Source organism: Telmatherina bonti (assembly GCF_933228915.1).
Source record: "Telmatherina bonti genome assembly, chromosome: 11".
NCBI lineage: Eukaryota > Metazoa > Chordata > Actinopteri > Atheriniformes > Telmatherinidae > Telmatherina > Telmatherina bonti.
The window spans coordinates 29,315,888-29,342,287 of record NC_136629.1 but is presented as its reverse complement, the minus strand read 5'-3'; the positions used below and the strand labels follow the sequence as shown (position 1 = coordinate 29,342,287).

Genomic DNA, 26,400 nt, shown 5'->3' with positions numbered 1-26,400 from the left:
AGGATGAAAATACAAAGTAGTGAAGAAGAAACTCGGACAAACATGGCAGAGAAAATGCAGGATTTCTCCGACCCGGCTCGGTTTTTTTGCCTCCTCCAGCTAAACAGCGGGAAAGAGAAAAATCGTTGGTGGAAAAAGCTTCGGATAAAAAAGCCTTGGATCACGCAAGGAGCAAAACCAGATTATTGATTGGAGGGGGAAGAGCCAAGACAGGGTGCCACTTTCAAATCTTCTTATCTCCTCAACATTACCTACTCCAGCTTTAATTGTGCAAAGAAGAAGCCATAAGTAAACTTGTTCCCATCAGGCTAAAGGACAGATGGACCATGTGGCTTTCTATTCTATTCTATTCTATTCTATTCTATTCTATTCTATTCTATTCCTTTTTTTCTGTCTTTCTGTGGCAAAAGAGGAAACTATCAATGTATGCTACCAGGTTCCTGAGGAGGCAGGTGGTCAAAAACCCTCAACTGACTGCAAAAGGCCTGCAGCAAGACATGGTGGCAGCAGGCACTGAGGTTTCAGTTTCCACAGTGAGCCACCTTCTACATGCAGGAGGGCCCGAACTCAAGTCGTACACCACTACTGACAGAAAAGCACATGAAAAGTCATCTCTAATTTACTCAACATTACATGAATAAGCCAAAGAAGTTTGGAAAGCTGTTCTGTAGAGCGATGACACAGGAGTAGAACTTTTTGGGCCTATCAGCGGTATGTCTGGAGGAAGAAGAATGAAGCATACGCTGAAAAGAACACCTTGCCTCCAGTAATGCATGGTGGTGAATTAGTGATGGTTTGCTCCCTCTGGCATTAGAAAACCTACAGCGTGTGGATTCAGTCAAGTATCAGGAAATCCAGAGAGAAAATGTGACGCTGTGTCCGAGGAAGCTGAAGCTTGGAACCTTCCAACAGGACAATGATCACAAGCATACTTCAAATTCCAGCAAAGCTTCATTTCTAAATAAGTCCTGGAAGATATTTAGAGTGGCCATCGGTTGCCTGACTTAAACCCCACTGAAAATCTTTGGTGGGATTAGTAAACTGGAGACATTTGCCCATGAGGGATGGGTCCACAGGAATGCTGCCAGAAGCTGGTGTCTGGCTACGCATCACGTTTGCAGCAGCTCATAAAAGCAAAAGGGTGCTCTACTAAGGTCTAAAAATGCTTGTCATGAAGGGGTTGAATAATTTTGAGACTGCAGTGGTCATTGAAAGTGGCCTTTTCTTCCCCATTTGTTGTTTTTAACTATGGTTCTTAGTTGATTTGTTTATTGCAAAAAGATGCTAGTTTGTACATTTTGCCAATAAACGTGTTTTGCCGTGGGAGTTGAATCATTTTGACAGCAACTGTAACATAACACACAACACATAGTCACAGTGCAGCCTAGATAGTGCTCCGAATGTATATCTGTTTTGACAGATCAACTGTGAGGTTGCAAGGAATGCACACGAATGCCTCACTCTGGATTATTCTCATCCTCGGCCGGCACTGAAAGTATCATGTTGTTCCTAATACACACCTGAGAATCCCACCAGCAGTGGCTGAAATGACCTCTGCACATGCTCACGGTTATCAAATGATCTTCCTGACTTTAAAAAAAAAAAAAAAAAAAAAAAAAGATTTGTTAAAATTGAGAAGAAATGTGAACTGAAGTGTTCACTGTATGCAAGTCTGCATGTCTATGCACATGTACAAAGAAGAAGAAATATCTTAGGGCTGTGCCATATGTTGTTTTGATTCTGCACAGTTCTACAGATGGTCCAAAATAGTGCTCTATGTCAGAAAAGCTATCACACTCAGACATCTCTTCCTCTCCAAACTAGGGTCTCAGCTTTACTTAAGTTTGAATAATTTAGTTGGTTTTTTCCTCGCTTTTCTGTTTTTTTTTCTTTTCCCCCCTTACCGCTCCATGCCTCTCATGCTTGCAGGTTGCTGGGATTAAAGGGGTGTTCCTGTCAAATAAAGTTGTTGAGAACAAAGTGAAAACTTATATCACGTACAACAAGGGGAGAGACTGGCGTCTTCTTCAGGCTCCAGCAACCGATATCCAAGGAAACCAGGTCTATTGTGAACAAGTAAGTGGGCCAGTGACAAGAAGTGGATGTGTGCATGTCTTTTTTTTCCCTTTAGATTTCCATTATCAGCTCTCAAAAATACTGCACTGAATAATGCCATACTGTATCATGGTCAAAAGTGAAACACATCTGTTTCATAGCAACCCAGATCTGAAAATACCACTGGCTGATTGGACCTGTCATGCAGTTTGGTGTAATCTCTGTCCTATTTATCAAAACTTTCCATTTGCATTGAACACTTTAATGATTAATTTAGCAGAAGATTAATATATGATAATATGTTCATTTTAACTGTCACTGAATCCAAATTCATGAAGCTGTTAATCAAACATTGTAATGCTGTTTTTCTTGTGACAGTGTTTGGGTGATTACCATGTTTTCAGGATACGGACAGTAGACATATGATACATAGATTTAGCACATTAAACTAGACTTCTAGTAAAAAGGGAAATGCTTTTTTAAAATAACATTCTAAGGTAAAATTAATTAATTTCACACAAAGATCATAACAAAGAGCAAATAAGAAGTGACAGACTTAGAGAGCAGTTCAATAAAAATTAAATTAACTCTTGATACGGCACTCAATGAAACACCTTGAAATTAGAAATTTTAACCTAAAATTGTCCATCTGGTATATACCAAGTCCTCCATTCTGTTGTTACATTAACAAAAGAAAAACACTTGCCCCATAAAGGGTTAAAGCCCCTCTTATACAGGAGATTTTTAACCATCGGCATAATTAAAAGAAGCAATTTATTTCAACCTTAGAACAGGAAAGGTCCTAAGAAAATATCTCACTATCCAAACTGCCTTTTAATCTGCTGCACACAAACTGACATGATGCTATCTCTACTACTGCATCTAATAAGTCTTTTAAGTCTGGTGCTTTAGCAATGTTCCACTGCTTCAAATTAATTCTGGAAGCTGTAGTAAGACTAACTATATTAACTGAAGCAGCATATTATGACATATCCAGTGTTTGAAGTATAAGTCAGTGAAGAAACTCCTGCATAAGTTGCCCTACATGTTTTTTTATTCAGTTTTGCAGAGGTTGCATCCCATTTTCTTTTTGAAATTATTTTTCTTTTTTTTTTCTTTTTTTTTTATAATTGCATTCTTTATAACCATTCATTTTTTAGAATAGTGAAACTATTTGATTTCCATGATCCATGAAAAAAAAAGAAGCTATCTTTCAATTTCTTCCTTGTACTGATTTCTCCATCCGAGCAATTGATTTACAATTAATTTAGGTTCTGAGCATGAATCAGGTCTATAGCCAGCTCCTCATTCTTACATTTTAACTCCTCCTAACTAATCTCCTTATGCTTTTTTGGCAGCCGTACTGCTCGCTGCATCTACACCTTCATGTTTCAGAAAACCCGTACGCCTCGGGAAACATTGTCAGCAAAGATTCGGCTCCAGGAATTATAATAGCGTCAGGTGAGATTTGATTTGGGCTCAAATCTGTACATCAATACTGTTGCTCACTCTCTGACTTAATGCTGTTATTTGATGATATCCCTCAGCGCTCTCGGTTAGACGTGTTCTTTAGCTCTGTTCCCAGCATTGTCCTTTGCATCTGGCAACAATTTAGGGTTTCTGTTCTGTGTTACCTCAGTTGAAAAAGGGAACGCAGCCCTTTATGTCAGTTATACAAAACTAATTTGGTCATTGTTAAAGTAATATTCTTAAGATAGTAAAGATGTTAATCTAGTTTTATTCTTCACTGATTTGTATGCAGGTGTGATTGGACCTGAGCTGACCAATACCAATGTCAGTATCTTCATTACATCTGATGCCGGAAACACCTGGAGAGAGGTATATTATTTAAGTATTTCTTTAAACTCTTTTAAATACACAGGAAAATAGCCAGCTTCTGCAGCAAGATGCTTCCCCCGTCCTTCAGCTTTCACTTAGTATAATGCAAAGAATATTTTACAAAATGTATATCTTAAGTCAGGCTTCATCTGAATAAAACAATAAGAGAACACAACTAGCAGTCTTAGCATTCAATGCCATCTCTTCCTTTTCAGTTTCGGGTGCTGCAGTCACATTTACACAGAAATAAAGAAGTGAGGTTTGACAGCCAGCCTTGTGCATTTCTGATCTTTAAAACAAACAAAACAAAGGGAGCATACAGATTACTGCCAGTGGCTTAAGTCTCCACAATTCAACAAAGAGAGCAATACTTGTTTGATGCTTATGTTTATTCACACAGCTGAGACTCTTGTGAAAACAACAGTTGTGGTTTTCTACTTGTTTATTGTGTATGGGAAAGCATGCATAATCCTTATGTTGGCACCAAATGTATACTTTGTGTGCTGAGTTTAAGCAAAGCTTGTTGTGTGTGCAGGTTTTTCAGGAAGAGTACAGTGTGTTTTTTCTAAATCAAGGAGGATCTCTGGTGGCCATCCGACATACACCACTGCCAATTAGACACATTTGGTAAGACCCTCCAAGGATGTCCCACAGCCTCCTCTTACAGACTGTACTCAATCTTCAAAACAAGGCGTGAGATAGCTTTCCTGCAAAGGATTTTTTTTTACTGACTTCAGCTCCATTTGTGCTGGGTTTGTGTCCCCCAGGCTGAGTTTTGATGAGGGCAGAAACTGGGACAAATATAGCTTCACCTTCTCTCCGCTCTATGTCGATGGGGTGCTGGGGGAGCCTGGAGAGGACATCCTTATAATGACGTAAGATATGAAAGGAATCATAAAGAGGTGATACATTTCCAGAGTGTTAGTAATTGCACTGGCTAATTGTATTTTATCCTGATGAAGATTTTTTTTTGAAGAATTTGCCCCATATGCCACATGTTTGAAGTCTGTTTCCCTGACCTGTTTGCGCAGGGTATTTGGTCATTTCAGCCATCGATCTGAGTGGCAACTTGTCAAGATTGATTTCCGCTCCATTTTCCAACAATGCTGCACATCTGAAGACTATCTGACATGGCAGTTACACAACGAGGTATTGAAATCTTTCTGTAACTTGGGTGTAAGCTTAATTCACAAGATGTTGGGTGCTGGTTGGAACTGCTGCAGCACTTCTCTTGGCTCTGGGAAGGCCCATCTCTGAGCTTGCAACCTGCAGACTTAAAGTGGAAAATTAAATTGAATTCAGATCATTTAAAAAAGCAGGTCTGTTTGTTGTGTTTTATTTTTTCCTTTTTTGATGAATGGCTGTATATCTAAAAAAAAAGATATATCTTTACAGCGATTTTGGTCTACACAACTAAAGTAAATACTGTTATAATTAACAGGCTCAAAGAGGCACAAAGAGTTACATTCTGTCGTTTGCCTTGTATCCTGTGAATTTGTTGGCGACTACCTCACAGAGTAATTAGGATAAGAAACATTGAAAGAGCATTTCAGTGTGAATATCCCATATTCACACTATGCAGTGGCCTGTTTGCTTTGGGGGGTTCCTATTTTTAAAAACTGAAATGTTGGATTCTGCACTTTGAGTAGCTGACAGGAGGAGGAAGCAACATGTTATAAAAATTTAACAAAATGTTTCCTTAGTTATTTTTCCTTTATTACAAATGCCAGAAAAAGATGTTTAATGATAGCATGTAAGAAAGAAAACTTGTATAGCTCCCACCTCACCAGAGCCCTTTTCAACCCTGCCATTCTTCAGTCTCCAGTTCTATCATGCTGTGACTGCTGGATTTCACAATCCTTAATGAAGGATATTAAAGATGTTTACTGAAAGAAGAAGTCTACCTTAACTATGTTCAACAACTCGATAAGCAATAAGCATGGATGTGTTTTATTTGCATCACATGAAACATGCTGTTGCACTTGTTGAATGTGATTACCAACAAGCCTGTTTGTTTGCAGTTCCATGCCAATTTGTGCTGCCATGAGGAGATTATGGTAGTAATTTCTGAAATGATGAATCTGTGTATATAAATTAGTTTACTGACAGTAAACACTCTGCAGGCCTTTATACCCCCATCTGTGGCTGTCCCTGCTTACCATGTGGACTCTCGGTTAAAGAAATATATATATATATATATATATATATATATGTATATATATATATATATATATATATATATATATATATATATATATATATATATTTTTTTTTTTTTTTTTTTAATTTATTTTTTTTATTATTTTTTTATTTTATTTTATTTTATTTTATTTTTTTAAAAAATATGTACATAATTGGGATTTGGTTATTGATTAATTTGAAAAATTTCTTTGATTTAGTTGCACAATAAAAGCAAGATGAGAAAAAGCAAAGAAAAAGATCCTCTGATATGTTTTTTTGGTGCATTATTCATCACAGGGAGAAGTGTGCATCATGGGAATGAAGAGAATCTTTCAAAAACTAAGAGCGAATGTTCGATGTGTCAAGGCCAGAGATCAGTATATTTCCCAGATGTCGGACTCCTGCCCATGCACAGAGACAGATTTTGAGTGGTGAGTTCCCTTCACTCCAGCTTTTACTCTTTTCACTTCATTAAATAAAACCCATAACGGTTTATCCGGCAGAATCTTTGAACCAAACCAGAGGCCCAAAAAGAAGAAGATTTAAAGAATCCTGCTTATGATTAATCATTTTAACAAACAATGTCACTGAGTTTTTTTAAAGTTAGAAAGATATAATATTTTCCAGGTTTTATGTGTGATTTTTTCAAAAATATGTTTGTCTTAATTAATCAAAACCTTTTTTTTATTTCAATGAACTACAGTTATCTTGTAATCAACAACCGTCTGGAAATCATCACTTTAAACTGTTAAACCAATCCATGATCATAACATGTGATCATGGATTTGATCAGAAAATATTGATCTCCTGAATTCTGAGGCACTGTAGGATTTTCACATTAACTAATTTATCAATTCATTCATTATCCAAACCGCTTAGTCTGATCAAGGGTTGCAGGGAAATCTATTGCAGGGCCACATTTATTAATTCTACCTCTTAAATTCTGTGTGCGTTGACTGATTTTTGCACTTATATTTGTAAAAAAAACCTCTTTCAGTCTCTCACTTTATTTTACAGTTCTTACATTTCCTGTGCTGACTGAGCAGCACCAGTATACAGTATTACAAGCTTTCTATTTATATTTCTATTTGAAGTTTAAAAGAAATTTCAAATCTGGATAACATCTCTGTTTCCTTTCCCCCCTCTCTGAAACAGTGACTATGGGTTTGAAAGGCAGATTGATGGGAGCTGCACTCCAGCTTTCTGGTTTGTTCCTTCTGCAGCATCTCGAAACTGCATAACAGGGGACAGCTTCTTCAATACAACAGGGTACGCCTGATTATACTGCTTGCACTGCACTGCTTTGTACTGACACAAAGCGAGAAGTTGATGTAACCATTCTGTGTGGAAATGGAAGGAGGCATATTTTGCACTTTCCATAAGAACCATTAACCCCTTTAACTGCTTGCTGTGCCTTTTGGTAGAGCACATTTGTCATTTGCTAAAATTAATTTAATTTAAAAATGTTTTGGAAGTAAACTTGTCTGAGCATGACCATTTTACTATTTTTTACTATTTTATTAACTGATATCACAATTCATGTTCAAACAACATTGGTTCTTGGCAAAAAAATTAAATTAAAAAATCATCAGCCTTTTTCTATATGAGAACATAAATGGGTTACCGTGGAGAATCTGAACCACTGATATACTTTGTTTATTACTGTGAAGCAAACATTAGTCCAAAAAAATAGTCTTTTCTGTAAAGCAACATGTTTTGCAGCAGTTACATCTGCAATGCCTTTTCAGTTGGATTGGTGTGGCTGATGAATAGCATTCTTTAAGTGAAGCCACAGTTGGATTAAGGTCAGGTCATTGACCTTTTCAATACAGTTAAATGTTTATTCTATTCTATTCTATTCTATTCTATTCTATTCTATTCTATTCTATTCTATTCTCCAGGCATTTAGCACACACTTGTATCCAAAGCAACTTACATGCACACTCATAGCCCAATAGCCACATCAGGGGATTGGGGGGACTTGGGGTTTCTTGTCTTGCCCAAGGACACTTTGGCACATAGTCAGGGGAAGCCTGGAATCAATCTCCCACCTTTCCAATTGCAAGCCGACTGCTCTTATCTTATCGACAGCTGCCATCTTATCTTTGAATAACTTCAGTGTTACTGTACTGCTGCGCTTAGGGTCATTGTCTTGCTGGAAGGTAAACCCCTGTCCCAGTCAAACACCTGGAGGTCTAAAACCCTGGAGGTTTAAGAAAAAAAGGTTTTTCTCAGGAATTTCCCCTGCTATCCAAGTAGCATCATTCATTTCTTCTATTCTAACCAGCTTTCCACCCCTTGCCAGTCAAAAACAACACAGCACCATGCTGCCACTCCCATGCATTAAATTTGAGGACACTACGCACAAGTAGTTAGTAGTAACACTAGCCACAAAACAAAGTTCCATTTTTCTTTAATGTGATTGAATTATTTTATGTAACTTAATATGATAACTTTCATTAAATTTCTCCTCCTGCACATTGACAAATAAACTGGATTGACAGGCATTTTGAGGCAGCCTGTAGTGGCTGTTCGAGGTCCTGCAGTTTTTTCATTTTCATTCTCAGACTGCTGATGAAAAGAAATAAACAAACATAATCGGCAAATAGTGGATAACTGTGTTTTCAATTAAAATTATGAGCACGTTTAATATAATTAATGCTGAGTGACTTGTAGAACGCATTTGCTCACATGATGGAACTTAGACATGGCAGACGCTCAAAATCTATTAGAAGTGTCTTCTGATTAGTGTAATGTCATATGCTTTTACACGCTCATCTGTGTCTTTCATTCATTCGACACCAGATATCGCAAGGCTTTTTCTAACAACTGCACTGAGGGAAGTCTATCAAAGTACAGCCCCAGGCAACAGAAGTGTCCCAGTCAGGCTCCAAGAGGTCTCCAGCTTCTCACCAGTGACGGAACACTGGTAACAACACTGGCGAGGAATGTCACCTTCTTGGTCTTTCTGGAAGAGGTGCTAATTGCATTTAAACTATTAAATAATATTGTGCACTGGTTAAGTAAAGTATTAAGAGGTGTTAAAAGAGTCTGTGTGCATACTAGATGTTATCAATGTGAATTTAAGCCCAGTAAAGTATTTATTTAGATAGGTGGTAAGATAGATTCTAACTAGGAAAATCAACAGGTGAACGAGCCTTTGCTCCCAGGTTTGCAGTGGTCCAGCACTGTCACAATGCTTCTGGGGATCATTTTCTGTTGTGCACTCAGAGATTGCAGCAGTAAGCTTCAGATTTCATATTAACTTAGTGTTCTCAGTTTTTCTGAGCAGAAAAAAATTACAGAAAAAGTGCAGATAAAGTATGCGGTAGCCACCTTGCACTGCCTCTTTAACACTGAGCAGTCAGATCAAGCTCATAATTTTAAAGTCTCACTTAGTTTTTTACAGTACCAAGTGAAGTTTATGAGAGGAGGTGGTATTAAGCGAGATACTGATGGCATAGGGAGATGTTTGTGGTAGATCAAATAGGATTTTCCCTCAGGAGGCAAGAGTTCAAGGTCCATGCGAAATCAAATGACTTCAGTGATTTAATTCAGTGTGGGGAAATGTAATTAAATTTAATGATCCACAAGACATGAATGATTAAAAAAAAAAAAAACAAAAAAAAGGTTAGGTCATTACACGATGCTTCATCTCTGTGCAACAGTGCTATGAGTAAAGGAGAAGAATAGGAGTAGGACTCCAAAGTCTAGATACTGTTGGTTGATACTCTAAGACTTTTCCGGTATCAGAAAGATGTAGAAATCAGCAGGAGGCCGTTTGCACAAAATTAGCCTAAAGAAGCAGTGACAGAGCTTTAAAGAAAGGGCATCAGACTGAATGGCTTGAAAAGAAGCAGGGAAGATGACTGGACCAAAGAGGTGGTGACAGAATTGAAAATGAGGGGAGTTTGACAGCATGGAAAAATGGAAGTGACAAAGCTTAGCAGGATGAAAAGCCCAAACACCAGAGAGAGCAGATGTGAGGGAATAGATTTTCCCCCTTGAACTTGTACATAAGCTGCATTACCAAATTATGGCAGCTGATGCAAACCCTTCGTAATTTACAAACATGGCTGAAGTCAGGATTTCATAAAGAAGCTCAGTATCAAATTAGTGACTGAAAAAGGATTTTTGCACCATGTTGCATGTGTATTTATAAAAGTTCTTTTTTAACATTTCTTCTTTTTCTGTTGTATTTTTCTTTCTTTCTTTTTTATTTTTCTCTTTCTTTTGTCACTTTTGCTGAGGATGGACTTTCTCCACTTGTGCTAATGTAGTTATGTTTGAAATGCCAGAAGATCTTATCAAAACATGCTGATTATTCTTTATTTATTCAAAATAAGGACAACCTAAGACCTCCATCTCCAATAATAAAAAATAATGATAATCATAATGCATTTTAATTTTCTTCAATCATGTATTTTATTTTTCGTTGCAGAAGACTGAGATTAAAGCAACAAAAGTTCTCTTTTAGGTTCAGGAAAGGGTCATAGTTGGAGTTAGTAGAGATTAATCACAAAAACAGAATCCTTCTGTCAGAAAACTCCTCTGGCAGGAACCCATAAAAGTAAACTTCCCACTTGAGAATTTCTGTACTCCTACCATCAGCAAGGACTGTATTTTTTATTGTGTGATACTTGTAGGCATCGTATTTTGTTTCAGTATGAAGCCATTTGAGTTGTCTTGTACATGAAATACACTATACAAATAAAACTTGCTTTGCCTTCCCTCGCCTTAATGTACTCTATATCAAGACACTGTCAAAATCCAAGTACAGAGACCAAGTCTGGAACAGCAGCTTATCAAATTAATATGCACTGACAATTTACAGCATGACCTCATTCTTGTGGCTTTCACTGAGAGTGCACTTTGTTCTGAGTCAGCGACGACTCTGAGAAACAACTGAGGTTACTGTGTGAATGACATTATTTCTTCTCTTCCAAGGGTCTTGGCTCCATGACAAGTATTACAGTGGACTTTGGTGATGGAACAGCCATATCGTTTGTTAACATAAGCTCCATCGATGACGGGATCAAACATGTCTACAGTAAAGTTGGCATCTATCAAGTTTCAGCCACAGCAAGCAACAGTCTGGGTTCTGACAGGGTCATACTCTATCTCCACGTCTCCCGTGAGTCCAAATCGTTACTGATAAATTCAAAGTCATTGCTTGCATGTGCAAATTTATGTAATATTCCTTTACTTAAAGTTTGGATTAGGTGTTAGAGGGTTCACCCCACTTGTATGAATATTTCCTGTCTGATAATGGATTCAATTTGTGAGTGGTTGATCATTTTCAGGTAATAAGAAAATGACTTGACTCTACGATTATTCTTCCCTCCATCATACAGAATCACTGACTATGAGGTCTAACAGCCCTTAATTTCATTGCTAATGTGATGAAATTATATAAATGTCTCATGATTTTGGATTGCTTATGGGCACTTATTAGTTAATTCTATTTCAATGGAAATGTTTCTTATAGTTTTATAAATGAGTGTATTGGTTTTAACTAGCCCAAAATTTTACCTACATGCCAAGCCAAACCAAGCTAACTTTATTAATAAAAGTGCTATCTGACAGCAACTAATAAACAAAGTGCTAAAAATAAAATATCTAAAATATTGAAACATTAAATAAAAAAATCAGTAAAACCAGTAAAAATAACACAATATGATGAAAACAAAACAAGCAATAAAAGCAAACTTATTCTTGGTAAAACGTCAATAAAAGCTACAAATTTAGGGAAGACATCATGTACTCCAATTATCTGCAACTTCACAGTGATGTTACCTAAAAACTACAAATGATACAATGATATAATGATATGCAATACATACAAAGATATCCTGCAATCTGTTGTGACACTACAGACACTACAGTTAGATGCTGAAGGCGTGCCGTTTTGAAATTAAAATAATATGGGTAAGTTGTTTATGTGTAAGTAATCTGTGACCACAGTTTAATAATGCATGGCCACGGGATAGCATCATGTCTCCATGCATTAGGAATACATGGCCATGAGTTAATTTCTTTTTCTATTAATGCCTCCAGACATGCTCCATATCTATCATACTCACACATATAAGCAAAAAAAAAAAAAAAAAACAGCTGTTTGTGGTCTTCTTACTCCCACAGATAAACATCTCTCATCAGCTCATTGCAGTGGATTTTAAAAGTGAAGATTTTATGACTGGAAAACACATTAGATTAAAAAAAAACAAAACCCCCCCCCCACACTTCACACACTTTTTAGCTGTTCAAACAGCTTCCACACTGTCCATCAGTGAGCTGACTGTGTTCCAGGCAAGGTACCTTTCGTGCCAAAATATTATTACAAAAACATGGCCTCTGTTGAAACTTTGAGCACCGGGGAGGCATTATATTTAGCCGTGATTTAATAAAAGGTGTGACTTTTCAGTTCATGTGTTATATCTCTAAAGGTCAGCTTGAGCAGGTGCAGCTCTCAGCTCCTTTGGTGGTTGTCAAGAACAAAGCAGTAAATTTCACAACAGCGCTTCACCCTAGCAGTGTAGGAACTGTCACTTATTTCTGGTGGTTTAATAACAAGACAGAGGTAAGGCCTTCTTTTTCTTTCCCTGCTATTCCACCTATTTTCTGACAGATGTGATACCAAATGCTCACATTTTACATCTTCTGCCTTTTAGCCTCTTGTGACACTTGATGGAGCAATCTCCTTCACTTTCTCCAAGGAGGGAAGTCACAGTGTAACTGTTCAGGCTTCAGCTGGTAATACTGTTCATCAGGACCAAATAATGGTGGCAGTTTATGGTATTTATTTATTCATTTTTACCTATGTTGTGTAATATATATATATATATATATATATATATATATATATATATATATATATATATATATATATATATATATATATATATATATATATATATATATATATATACATAAATATATATATATATATATATATATATATATATATATATATATATATATATATATATATATATATATATATATATATACATAATATATATATATATATATATATATATATATATATATATATATATATATATATATATATATATATATATATATATATATATAATTATACCTGTTATATCTATATTATATTTGGTTTGAAATTTTGATGTCTGTTTAATTTTGTCACATTTGACAGAGAAAATTGTGGTTCACAAATTGTTTTGTTGGTCAATTTCTGACACATTATCTGTGTGTGTTTGGTGATTGTAATGAAGTCGATTTAGCCGCTGAAAAACGTGAAGGATTTATGGACAGTTGCCTGCATGTTTTGTAATAAACATAAATGAAATTGTTATCCATCATCCAACATGGTCACTTGGTCATAAAGCAATGGAAAGAAAAAAATTAAATATCCAGCCACATGACTGTTTTGCACCCAGATGATAAACTGTGTCCTGTCTTCTGATGCCAGGCGTAGCTGGTAGAACCATGAATGAGATGTGAAATGAACCTCAGTGGAGGTTTTGTTGCCTGTGTGTTGCAGTCTCCATCTTGTGGTTGTGAGAGGAAGAAATACTTAGGGCATCGATATAAATATGTACATCATTTTCCAATTTTACTTGATGTTAAGATTAATTCTCAAAACCCAAAACTGATCCAATGTTTTCATTTTGAATGGTAGGAAATCAGGGCCAAGTTTTTGTTTTGTCTTGTTTGTGGCATAAACAGGTCAGGCGATCGAGTGAAAACTTTACTGATTAAGAAAGGACATGATACAACTGAATCCACCACAAAAAAAACTAATTATGAGCCTTGTGAAACCATTTTATATTGAAACAACTTCACTTTGAAAGAAGACGTTATGCTCTTACTCCAGATTAAGCTACCTATTTGCAGATAAACAACAACAAACAGTAATCTGATGAGTCTTTTTCTCCCCACTTTTTAATACATATCTAATCATTGCTACCAACTGCCACTGCATGCAAAATACCAAAGATTTAATAACTTTCAAATTGCTTGTATTTATATATAAATGTAGTCGTGACAGAAAGTAGAAAAATGGATGGATAACATGAAAGCAGATGCCATCTTTTGAAGAAATTTGTCCTTCTGGTTTAATTGGTTTCTAAATGTTTCCAAGAATTGAAGTGCACAGAAAAAGACCATGTTTTGTTAAACTATTGAGGTTGTCTCTAATGGAGATGAAGGTTAAGTCTTGGCAGTGCCCATCTGTCTCATTTAGTCTTTAGAGTTTCTGCAGCTACTGATAATGTTTGATGTGCGTGGCTCAAACATAGATTTACCAAATGAAACTAGAAGGTCACAGGAGCAAAAATAAATAAATAAATACATTTTTAAAAAAGGGAAAGAACGAAGAAAACTGAAATTCCTCCTCTTTCAGTTTTAATTTGGCATCCATGTTCCAGTTCCAGCCAAACATTGTCATCTTTTATTTACTGAAAACCCCAAGTTGCTTCCGTCCAGCTGACCTCGCGATGAAATATAAAAAAATATATATATATATACAGTGAATGCATAAAGTATTTTAAGTGAATTGTTATAGACTTAAATTTTGTATTTCATGAAGTAAGATCACTTGTCTTCCAGATTATTTCCTCTCACACACTTTGGTCTTTTCGTCTAATCTGGATGAACTAAACCCCGGAGTGCTTGAGTGGAGAGAAGACATCGGCAGAGTTGTGAAGAGCAGCATGGTTCAGGTCAGCTCTATTGCTGCTGGTGTCGTGAAATAAACCGAAAAAGACCTCACTCAATGGAAATTAGCATCTTAATTTGTGTGCCAATTAATTTTCCATACTAGATGTTGTGTCTTTAAGGTGACATGTTGCGTGTAAACTCTTTATGCAGACAAAACAAATCTCCAAAAAGCATTACTAGCAGCATGAGATTTTAAATGAACCTGTCAAAACACTGGAGACTGGTAAAAGCTCTGCTGTGACGGTTGCATTGGCTCTATAAAGAGGTGAAATGCTAGTAAGATAACTTTCCTGTAAGTGAAGAGAATCTAACTGTGGTTAAAGTGTCTGGTTTTCTTTTGCAGACACTGCAGCAGGTTATGTAAAAGACCTGGATATTCTGCTCTATATTTATCCAACAGTAGCCCTCAGTATGAAACATTCTCTTTGACCTTCTGTCTTGTCAGATATTACCATGGTTTACACCAAGAAACTGACAGCAGACCTCTGGTTATGGCATAAATGCACTAAAAGCCCTGGCCTTTACCAAAGACTGTCAAATTGAACTTGCATGTTCTACTTGATCCAGACATTATGCCTTGACAGTGACTGGTATTTAAGCAAATTAGATATGAAGCAGAAAGCAGAAAGCATTTACTCATTAAAAAAAGACACCCTCACCACTAGCAAAGGATCAAATCTTAGATGATGTAGCACAGACTATCACTTTAAAAAACAAAACACAAAAAAAAAAAAAAAAAAACAACTTTTGTTGTTAAGTTATTCTAATGAAAGTTTTTTGTTATCATTAAAGGTCACTGGAATCAGCGAGGATCAGCTCCTGGTCACTGTCCTCCCAGGTTTACCTACCACTGCTGAGGTTTTTATCGTACCTGAGAGGGGGTCAAGAGATGGGGCCATGGCTGAAAAGTGGGCACACCTTGATCAGGTACTGTTTCATCAGATTAGTCAGAGGGCCACTGGCAGATGCTCTATCTGGGCTTTATTTGATATTACTCCAAAGAATTTTGGAGACCACCGGCCTCAATAGTTGATAAAAGGCAGGGTGGATCCATGCTTTCATCTTGTTCTAGCCACACCATCTAAATATTACTGAAATTGAGAGTCATCAAAGCAAAAAACATTTTCCCAATATTCTATTGTCTAGTTTTATTTAGACTGTGTAGCTTCAGTTTCTTGTTCTTAGCTGCAGGAGTGGTACCCAGGTAGGTCCTGTGCAGCTGCAACCCATCTGCTTTGAGGTTGGATGTATTGTACATTAAGAGATGATATTCTGCATAAGTTGGTTGCAACCAGTGGTTATTTAAGTTGCCATTGCATTTCCATCATCTGCGACGAGCCTGCTTAGTCTGCTTGGTCTGCAGTCTGCTTTGACCTCTGACATAAACAGAGCATTTTTGTCCAGACAACTGCCTTCCACCACATATTTTTTCTTTTTCTCAATTTGGCTTTATTTATTTGTATAGCGCCGCTTCACCACAATGTTGTCACATGGCACTTTACATACACATCATTTCAAGCCAATTCATACATAGCCTATAATAGAAACCAAAATTATCTGTAAACCCTGTACATGGTTGTGTCTGAAAATCCCAGTTGATCACCAGTTTCAAAAATATTCAGATCAGTTCATCTGGCACTAAAAATCAGAATCACTGAAATGGCTTTTTTTTTCGTTTTGAACTACATCAGGGCATCTGGACCATATCTACATGCCTTATTGTGTTAAGTTATTAGCTATTTGTGTTAACAAACAACTGAACGGATTTGTTTAAAAAAGTGACTGAAGAATATATATACAATATCTGCTTTTTAGTTTGTAGCTTAATTATTGTTCTTTCTAGTCCTTGCTTTATACAAAGATTTTGTTACCGTAAAACTTATAATCTAAATGTCATTTTTTTAGCTGTTTTTTTTCCATTATATTTGTGCAATAGCTGCAATTTCTGGTGGGTAGTAAAGCTGTTTTTGGTCTTAGTCATACATCAATCAGCCTTGGCATTAAAAAGACCTTCTCTATTTTCTCATGTAACAATGTTTTGGTGGATTATACAGGTAGTCATGTTCTGGGGAATGCCAGAACCTAAGCTTTCACAGATCATCGCAGGTGGAACAAAGTGTGCATTCATCAAATGTTTTAAAGAAAATGTTGAAGCTTAACTGAGCTGCTTTACCACAGTACTTAAAGTGTTTGTCCCACGTATTCAGAGGGGGAAACGGTACATTAACATGAACTAAATGATGCTTACTACTACTCCCAGATATCAATCCTGTTATTAGGAAGGAAATATACTGTTGTTGCTTTTCGTTTGCGTTAACCTGTAAATCTATTGTCTTACCTTCCATGATGCCACAGTTTCCATTCGTTTCAGTCAAGTCTGAAAAAAAGCTTGATGAAACTTGAAACTTATTTCCGTGAGACAATACGTCACAATAAGAATCGTGTCAACACTTATTCTTGTCAGCTGTGTCATCGTGGCATAGTAACATAATTTTTAGTGCAACCTGATGTGGGAAATCTGCTACTCATCATCACACAACAGTGCCGCTAACTGACAAAAATAAATGCAGGCATGAGGCTCATTGTGATGAATTACCTAAGCCAGCCAAGTTTAACTCTGCAACTGTGTTTTCATAGTGCAGTGAAATAAATAGGTGCCTCTAGATGCACGATTGGAAAGGAAAAACTTAATGCAACAACTTGATAAAGGTCAGCAGTAATGAGGACTGTGCATCCTTTGTGCTAACTGGGCTAAAGCATGCAAACACAAGTGTGTTCCCTTAAGTGATCACAGAGAAAGGAAAAAGAAGAATGTGTTTCCTGATAAAGTAATTGTTCTTAGCACGTAGGAGCTTCCTTTTCATCCCATAAATCTCTGTATTTTAAATAGCAGGTAGAAAATTCTTCTTGTGCAGTTTCCTGGCCACCTGCAGAGTAACCGCCAAGACTTTTAGTTTATAATGATACATTCAAGCAGCATAATTAATGTAGGTTGTTTACTATTCCAGCAATCAAAATGACATGTTTTCTTTCCCTGATTACATCTTTTTTTTTTTTTTTTTTTACACACCCACCAATGAGATTTTACTAAAATCCCAAATAATTTATTGTTTGGACAAAAGATTTTAGCAGGGGTCCTGTGGAGGTACTGCATGCACCTAATCATTCATTCATCCCACACACACTCATACACCCAAAGACTTGCAGGACTATAACCCAACTCCCAACACTCCCACCCAATGTCCTTTTTTCACAAACATAATTGTAATCCCTTATATCTGGTTTGACACTGCTGTGAGGAAGCAGTATCTTTTGGGATCCAATCCCATATAAACCAGTAAATGCTAATTTCCCCCATTATCTTTCTCGTAAATCGAAAGATTTACATGAATCCAACACATTATAGTGAATCGATAAATGGAGGCAGAAGATATCATCTTTCAGTCGGTTACCATTACCTTAAAATGTCAATAGCATGAACATTTTCATGAGTAAAAATGGGTTGTTTTGTTACTCTGACAAAAAAAAAACACTCTTTGCACCAGAGAGATCCCTTCTACCTAAGATGAAAAGTGTCAATGTAGGAAAGAAGAGTGAATTGCAAATATGTCACTTCTCAAATCTCTGTGTTGGTGAGGGAGAAGAAGACTCTGCGCTACTGCTACAGTACCGCTCAGTGGTTTTCACATGGAACAGTGTTGTCATGTGTGCTGGAATTATGCATATCTGTAAGTTTTATCTTCTCCAAAAGCACACAGCACTTGCTGCACAGTGACAATGTCTGGGTCAAGAAACTTCCATATCTTTATGACATTTTCACTGAGATGAAGAAACTGAACACCCATATGCAAGGTTGAACCACACATGCCCGGCAGTTGTATGATGGTCCTTCATCTCTGCATCCATTTAGAGGTACTTGACCTGAAAAAAAAATCCTTAAAGGCATGTCTTTCTTGTATTTCAAACTTTTCAAAAAATAAATATTTCTTATTAACACTAGAGGGCAATGGTGCCCCATAGAAAAACCAGAGTGCTGAAACAGCACAATTCATCTCAGAACATTATTAAACACTCTGCTGCATTTTAGAAGTTTCGACTTGCCTAAACGGCATTATTATTTCAAACAATAGCATTTCGTTGTGCGTTTTTCATTATCACTGTTAAATAAAATGACTGGACATTATTCTCTGAATTAGTTCATTTAAAGGTATCAAATAAGCAAAAAAAAGAAAAAAAAAAGATAAAATTAAAACAGAGTTGTTGTGAAAGCACACCGTAGAGAAGCTCATTTATTCATCACAAGTAAACATGATTTTGCTGGCTCACAGTCAGTCTTGAACTAAGTTAATAGGTATTTAATTACATTGATGCATCATATAATTGGCACCATCGAGAAGGGAGACAAACTGGGGCAGGCTGCAGGGATTGGGAATTAAAGAGATGTATTTATCTAAAGCCTGTCTGATTACCTGGCAGAACCTCACAGACAATAGGGTAATAAATCTTCAGTTCACTGTTCTCATCTCCAGTGAATGACTAGCAGTGTGGAGGCATTAAGTGAGCATGTGCCCACACATACACATGTGCATGTGTTGAGTCTATGTGTGGAGTGGCTTATTAAAATGTGTAATAGATTTACTGACCCTGATATGCCACTAGAACAAAAAGTAATTATTCATGCTGTGTAGAGCAGTCTAATTTTAACCAGTGGAAAGATTTCAGAAAGAGCGAGATGGAATTAGTGAGGCATGGCTAAGGACTCAAATGGGCACTGGGAAAGCATTTTGGTCCCTTGTTAAATGAGTGCTTCATCAAGGTGTGAAAAAGCTGAGGAACTTTGACCACTTTGGGGAGGAAAAATTAAAACAGCAATTTTTATATTAGAACATGGTTTGATTTCCTATAATGCTGCCTCGTTGAACTTTTAAACGGCTAATTCGCATTCTCTTTAGAACAGTCGAGCCAAAGCAATACAACAGAAAAAAGTCCCTTTGTGGTGGAAATGGCAAAAGATTATTATTTCTTCAAATGTCACTGCTGCACTACAAGCAGAATGCCCTTTTACCTGGCTGTGTTTCCATTGTCTTTAAAGTCTGTGGGCTTTCAGTGCAGCAGGTCCAGTTTTGCGTGTGTCATATCGACATTTGCTCCTCTTTAGAGGGAAACAAAAATTGTGTTTCATAATTCAAGCTGTTGGATGAAATGACTGAAAAATGGCTGAAATATTGATGAGTTTGGAACATGGCTATACAGTGACTGCTAAGAGAGTCTTCTTTACTGTGTCACTTCCTCCTTGCAGCTTTCCCAGGTTCTGCTAAGTGCTTTGAACCAAGACCTCATCCAGTTCACACTCAAATTGGGGGTGCAGGTGAACGTTTATGCCACACGACTGTCTCCAGGTGAGTCTGCTGCGGAGGTCGCTGGTCCAACTGCCAGTTTTGAGAGTGAAGATGAATTTTTAATAAGATTAAAATGATTTAAATAATTGTAAAAAAATTGATGAACAGACTGCAGTAGTTTAATCTTTTTTTTTGTGACTCTTACAGTAATTCTGTTGGTACTTTTAGCACTGTTAACAACAAGATTTGAAGTAGGAGTTTCTGTTTATTGAAACATGAGCAACCATAAATAGAATGAGCATTGATATCAATATCTGAATGACCATTTCCATTCTTCAACACAGCCTGAAGCTTTCAAGATGAGCTATTTTGTTACCATCTTTAAGTACTGAAAAGGAATAGCTCCCCAGGCTTTTTGTTTTTTGGGATGTTTTTCTACTTTTTACTCAATTCATTGGCAAATGAAGATTCACTTCTACGTGTGATCTATTGATATGGATTTTAAAGGTCCCATATTATCAAAAATCCACTTTCTAGAGGTTTTCTAATAGCCATATGTCTCCCCATGGCCTGTGTATGAGGCCAGACAAACATTCTGTTACTTCTCTTACTTGCTTGCTTCACTTTTATGTCATTGTGTGTTCAAACAGCTTTTTCTTTGTGACCTCATGAAAGGGAATAACCACTCCCCCCAGTAGTGGATACTGCCATTGATCCGTTCCCCAGCTAGCTGAGCTTGCCCTTTAAATTCACAGAAAGGGCCACAACAGAAGCTGCATCCTCTCCCCAAGAGGGGCGTGGACTGGACGGGCACCAATCATGAACATTTAAAAGGTTTAGACAGACACAGCCTGTCCTCTGTAGAGCTCGCTAGAGCGACTTTTGGAATGGCTGAGATCAAGGACCCAACCTGAATTTGGGGTAATACACTTTAAAAACAATGTTTTGGACCTTTTACACCCATATGAAATTGTTGACTAAAATGTATAATATGTGACCTTTAAGTCCAGTTTTTTGTGTAATGTTTCATCTAGAAGAATGACTTCTTTACAGCCACCCTTCCATGGCAACAATTTTTTAAAATGTTTTGATGATTAGTTGATGGAACAACTATTGGACCAGATTTATCTCTTAGGTCCCATATCAGGTCTTTGCTAACGCCCCCAACTTTTTCTTAAGGAAATTGCTTTTAGATATTGTCCATCTGCTGTAGATATTTTCTTCTTGGTCCTGTCGCTTCATCTTTTGTCCACCGCTGTCAGTTTCCTCAAATTTTTTTAAGGGCACAAACTGAAATGTGCCAAATTTTCAGGTAATAGCTTTTCAGGAATTGCCTTATTGGTGAAAAACATACTACTTTATGCCTGTCGGACTGTTATTTTTCCTTCTTTTATTTATTTTTTTCAAGCATTTTTCCTTTAAAAAAAAATAAAAAAAAAAAAAAACTAAAAAAAAACTAAAGAAGACACTATAATAAGCATCCTAAAGATGCAATTTAAATAACTTTATTGCTGAGGTTGCCTGTAATGTGTAGATACAGCAGTGGTTCATCCTTTAAGTTATGCATGACAAAACTGTCAATTTAAAAAAGATCTTTGTAAATCCAATAAACTATTGCTGAGGACAGCTTTAATGATTATATAAAAGAATGTCTCCTCAGAAGCAGAATGTAAAGAAATGGATAGCAGATCGAGATGCTTTACAGTGTTGTATAAGTAATCTATATTCATATAAGATAACTGTATTTGGTTACCATGTGTGCTCATTTTCCAAATTCTTCTCCTTAAAGCTCCTCTTGTGGACAGCAGTGACAGCTTGCACAGCGGCACTGCAGTCATCATGCTCGTGTCAGCGGTACTGATGGGCTTGGCTGTCTTTGTAATATTTAAATTTAAAAGGTACAGTACACCAGATAAAGTGGATTTACTCTAAGTGCATTTTCTAGAAGAACAGATAAAATAAAATCTCAATAGATTAGTTATAACTTAATTTTTCTTTTGCATATTGGTGTTGGCAAAGCATGATTCCAAGGCATATTTTAAGTTTTACTGTTAAAACTCCCTATAAGTTCATACAGGTATTCACAGACCATATCTCTAAGTTATGGCCATTTGTGACAATAATAGCTAGAGGAATAAAACAATTCCCCTCTGTCTCAATCTGCAGAATATTACAGGGAATGACAGTCTAATCAATTCTCCCAGAGTGCTGAATGTGTGTCAGCGTCCTGCAGTTATCAATATTCATCTATCTGACAATATGAGGGTTGACCTTTAGGAAATGCTAAACACAACCATTCAAGGTGAGGCATACTCTGCTGAATGGCAGGAAAGGTTGAAGAGATAAGTCCTGAGACAACATATATTATACAGTGAGGGACATACAGTAAATAGCATCCTCTGCTGCAGGTAATCTCATGCCAATCAAGAGAGAATGGTTTATTTTCTCTGCAGGGTTGCTCATTATAAAGTTAAATATTACTAAACTTCAACTTTTGGGATCATAATTGCTACATTAAGTATTTGACTTGGCAGAGTTTTTTAAGCTCTCCCAAATGTCACAGCACCAGCTGCAATCTCACGAGGGGAAATCTGAAATTAGAAATACAAGAAGTTAGTTTTAAGCAGAATTGGGGATGCATCTGAGGGGATGAAAAATTGATTGAAAACTGAGGTGAACAATGTGAAAATGAGAGAGCAATCCCCGGTGGAATGTAAAATGCCCCAGTTTCCAGCTTTCAAGCAATCCTCTGCCATTTTTAACTGTTAAAAATAGTGCGCGGCAGATTATGTTTAGTAAAAGCATTAGTAAAAAACAGACCTGATGGCAGATTTCCATTAAGTTGTCTTTTATTTATTTATTTATTTATTTTTAACTCCCACTTCTGCATGACCTACAGAAAGAATCCAGGCATGAACACATACACAGCAGAGCAGCCGGACAAAGAACAGGAGGTCATCCCAACAGTGACTTCCTTAGCTGTTCCAAACCCTGAGGGGGACAAGATGACCTCACTGGATTGTGTGGATGTACAGCTGGACTCAAAAAGACGAGGTATGGATGGGACTGTTGCCTTTTTAAAACTACAGGGTTTATTTCCTCTTTCTTTTCTTAAACAGTAATGATCTTTTTCTTCTTTGTTGTCTTCTTGTCCGTCCCCGTTGTGGTATACTTGCTATAAAATTGTGTTATTTGCCTGAAATACTGCGAGTAAGTCACCTTTCATTTATAGCACAAGAATGAAAGAAAACAAAACATTCACTCTTATGATTCTCATTTATTTCCAAAAACTGAAACATTTCCTGCAGAAAAAGTTGACAATGATGCCTGAAAAGAGGCCATAAAGACTGTTTATGTCTCCAAAACACTTGCATCTCTTCCCATCTGCTAAACCCAAACTGTGTGCATGACAAATTGAAAGTGTGTGATCTCCCAGACAGCACTGACAGGGTTTCAGGTCTAACATTAAAAAAAATGTTGCAGGAAATGTTTACTAAAAATGGAAGAGTGAACAAAAAAAAAAAAACCCTAAAAACCTTTCTTTTTCTTTGCAATTTTTACTTTATTCATTTGGTATATTTAAGTAACCAAACATTTAGCTGGTAATATTTTTTTTGTTTTGTGTTTGATTTACTGTATGATTAATTTATACAGGCGACTAATTGGTTAGAAAAAAAGAATTAATTAGACAAATATGGCATGGTTTAAGTCAGGGCTACTCAGTTCTGTCCTACACGGACCACAGTTCTGCAGGTTTTCAGTGTTTCCCTGCTCCAACACACCTGACTCAAATGAACTTCATAGGCTGGTGGTTCCATTAAATATGAGTTAGGCATGTTGAAGCAGGGGCTATTGAAAAGCATCAGGACTGCAGCTAGCATCGAAGCGAACTGTGTAGCCCTGCTTTAGGTCCTCATAAAGGAAAGGGTCACTTCAAATCAATATAGCTTTGCTCTTAGTAATCTCCTTTATCCCATGATGATGAAAACACCTCCATTCACAGGCCAGAAGGTATCACTAAATGGTTTGATTGGTATAAAATTGATGTGAATCACCAGACTTCAACACATCAGAACATGTATTGGAGGTTTGGACCAACATGTCAGACAACATCATCATCATCAAAACATCAGATGGAGTAAAACCTTTGGTGGAGTTGTGTTATATCCTGAACTAGAGCTCCACACACTAAAAGCATCAATGCCAGTTGCTGAGCTGGTTTCCATTTAATTTTTTTGGGGGTTTTTTTTGTTTAATTTACTGCACACCAAGAAAGTGTAAATAAGGAAAATGTGAATAAAAGATGTAAAAGAAAAAAACCTCCAACAAAAACCAAAACAAAGAAATAAAAACATTCATCCACTTATGTGCAAAAAACATTACAACCCCCCCACCTGAAGCGGTTTTGGCTTTAAATAAGGCTTGATGTACATCAAATCATGTCTGATCTAACAAAAGTGTAAATTAAATTTTACCTTTATCTGACATACACCATACTTATGAGTGACTGACTGATGCCTTCCCAGATAGAAATTTAAATCAAAGTTATGCCTAGAGATGAAAAGAATTTCATGCAGAAAGCGAAGCTTTTCCTGTTGTGGAAACCCATCGCAGTCGTTTGTTTTTTTTCTCCCTTAAGTCTGCTTTTGGTTTAGACAACTATACCTTCAACTTAATTCTAAAAATGAGCAATGCTTCTTCAGAGAACATTGCAGTTTAATTTATTTGCTTAAAATCAGGCTGTATTTTTCTAAACAGAAACAGGAAGTTGTTGCCACTTACTCAAAGTTAAAGACTAAAGTTGCTCTGTTGGCCCAGCACCTTATTAAGAAAGTTAATTATTATCAACAAGATGGAATAAAAAAACAATGAATAGTTAAAACACAGCTAATGGGCACGTTTACATGAGAGAATGTGTCACAGTAGTAAGGCAATACTTTCAAGAAAAAGCATAAAGAAAACGCTTCAGCTTTTCGGTTGGGGTTGTGGCAAAAATCACAAACAAACATCACCATCTCAGCACATAAAAGAATACTCTCTGCACAGTGCAGCAGTACAGGTTTCTAAATAACTTTTTAGCACAGCATAAAACGTCAAAGCAGAGAGGAACTGTGGCCACAGGTTGAAGCTCATGACAGCAAGAAGCTAAGTGCTGCTACTATTTTTCCTCCTCCTGTATTGTCAAACAAGTTGCCAAGATGCAGCTAATATCATATGCTGCATATTTATGCATTTGCCATCCCGAGTTAGTCACAGTGAAGTGTTAGCATACACAGGTAAGTGATGCGCAATCAACTGCCAGCTAAAGTGATGAGAATGTCCAGGGTGAATTATTTGATCCAATAAAATAATTAGTGCACCAGGAAAGCTGCAGTGTGGTGAAAGCATTTTCATCAAGAAATATCTATGAAGTTCCAGTTGATTTACCTCTTCCCATACCAACAGTAAACAATCAGCTCATCCAAGATAAATGTGTTTGCCTGCAAAAAATATACCCTTATGCAAATAGCTACATAAAATTCCTCCTCTGTCTCTGCCTTTTCTTCTCCCTCGCCAGGCTACCTGCCATCTCACACAGACATCAAGCTCTCTGATGAAGCGCCCCATGTGTTTTAATGTTTGGAGTCTATGACCGACTCGAAAGCAATACATCTTCTTTGGCAGTTACTTCCAGCAAGCTAGGAAACCGCGGTCACAATGACTGGTCTCGAGTGTTTTGCTACCCATGCATGGATGGACCAGTTCACACTGTGCTGCCTAAATCCCTCCAAGGAGACTGTACAGATTTATACTTGCCTCTTGAAAAGGAACACTTTTTGACTGAAATACTTGTATTTTTGCAAGGACATTGATCTTTTTATGTAAATAATGTACATCCATAATGGAAGAAGTAAAAGTTATTTGTCTCAGCTGGTTACAGCTGCGTCTTTGCAAAGCATCAAACAGCAGCACGAGAGGGATGTGGAATAATATCTCGAAAGTATCCTCCCGCTTCTGTCTTTGGGCTTGTGTTTGTGAAGTTCACTTTATGGAGCAATGTGGAACTAACTTATCTGGGTAAGACAGTGAGGGAAGCAGATTCATTAAGCTCTTTGCAATCAGTTCATCTTATCACCAGATGCTCATCAAATGAACGCTTGCAATATCCAGGGGATGATGGAGGGCTCCCAGTCCCAGATCTGTGTATTCTATCAAGCCTGTCTCGGTAGCTCAAAATTTTATATGTCATAACAAAAAAAAAAAAAAAAAAAAAAAAAAAAAACAAAGAAAAAAAAGATTATAGTGGATAGGT

At 36.9% G+C, this 26,400-nt stretch overlaps 1 protein-coding gene across 1 annotated transcript in view; it reads left to right on the top strand.

Annotated features, from left to right (window-relative positions):
- The window catches only part of LOC306762370 (VPS10 domain-containing receptor SorCS1-like), a gene marked incomplete at its 3' end in the record, with an annotated part of 58,030 nt that extends 32,306 nt beyond the window's left edge, over positions 1–25,724 (top strand). Inside the window, exons 10-27 of the mRNA XM_079248813.1 lie at positions 1,930–2,076; positions 3,414–3,516; positions 3,818–3,894; positions 4,430–4,521; positions 4,662–4,769; positions 4,926–5,043; positions 6,373–6,506; positions 7,231–7,344; positions 8,881–9,052; positions 11,023–11,209; positions 12,522–12,655; positions 12,747–12,870; positions 14,659–14,771; positions 15,562–15,696; positions 20,069–20,168; positions 21,898–22,006; positions 23,008–23,162; positions 25,666–25,724. Coding sequence (XP_079104939.1) covers positions 1,930–2,076; positions 3,414–3,516; positions 3,818–3,894; positions 4,430–4,521; positions 4,662–4,769; positions 4,926–5,043; positions 6,373–6,506; positions 7,231–7,344; positions 8,881–9,052; positions 11,023–11,209; positions 12,522–12,655; positions 12,747–12,870; positions 14,659–14,771; positions 15,562–15,696; positions 20,069–20,168; positions 21,898–22,006; positions 23,008–23,162; positions 25,666–25,724 — 2,181 coding nt within the window. The remainder of the gene's footprint in view (positions 1–1,929; positions 2,077–3,413; positions 3,517–3,817; positions 3,895–4,429; positions 4,522–4,661; positions 4,770–4,925; positions 5,044–6,372; positions 6,507–7,230; positions 7,345–8,880; positions 9,053–11,022; positions 11,210–12,521; positions 12,656–12,746; positions 12,871–14,658; positions 14,772–15,561; positions 15,697–20,068; positions 20,169–21,897; positions 22,007–23,007; positions 23,163–25,665) is intronic.
- Positions 25,725–26,400: the final 676 nt, after the last annotated feature.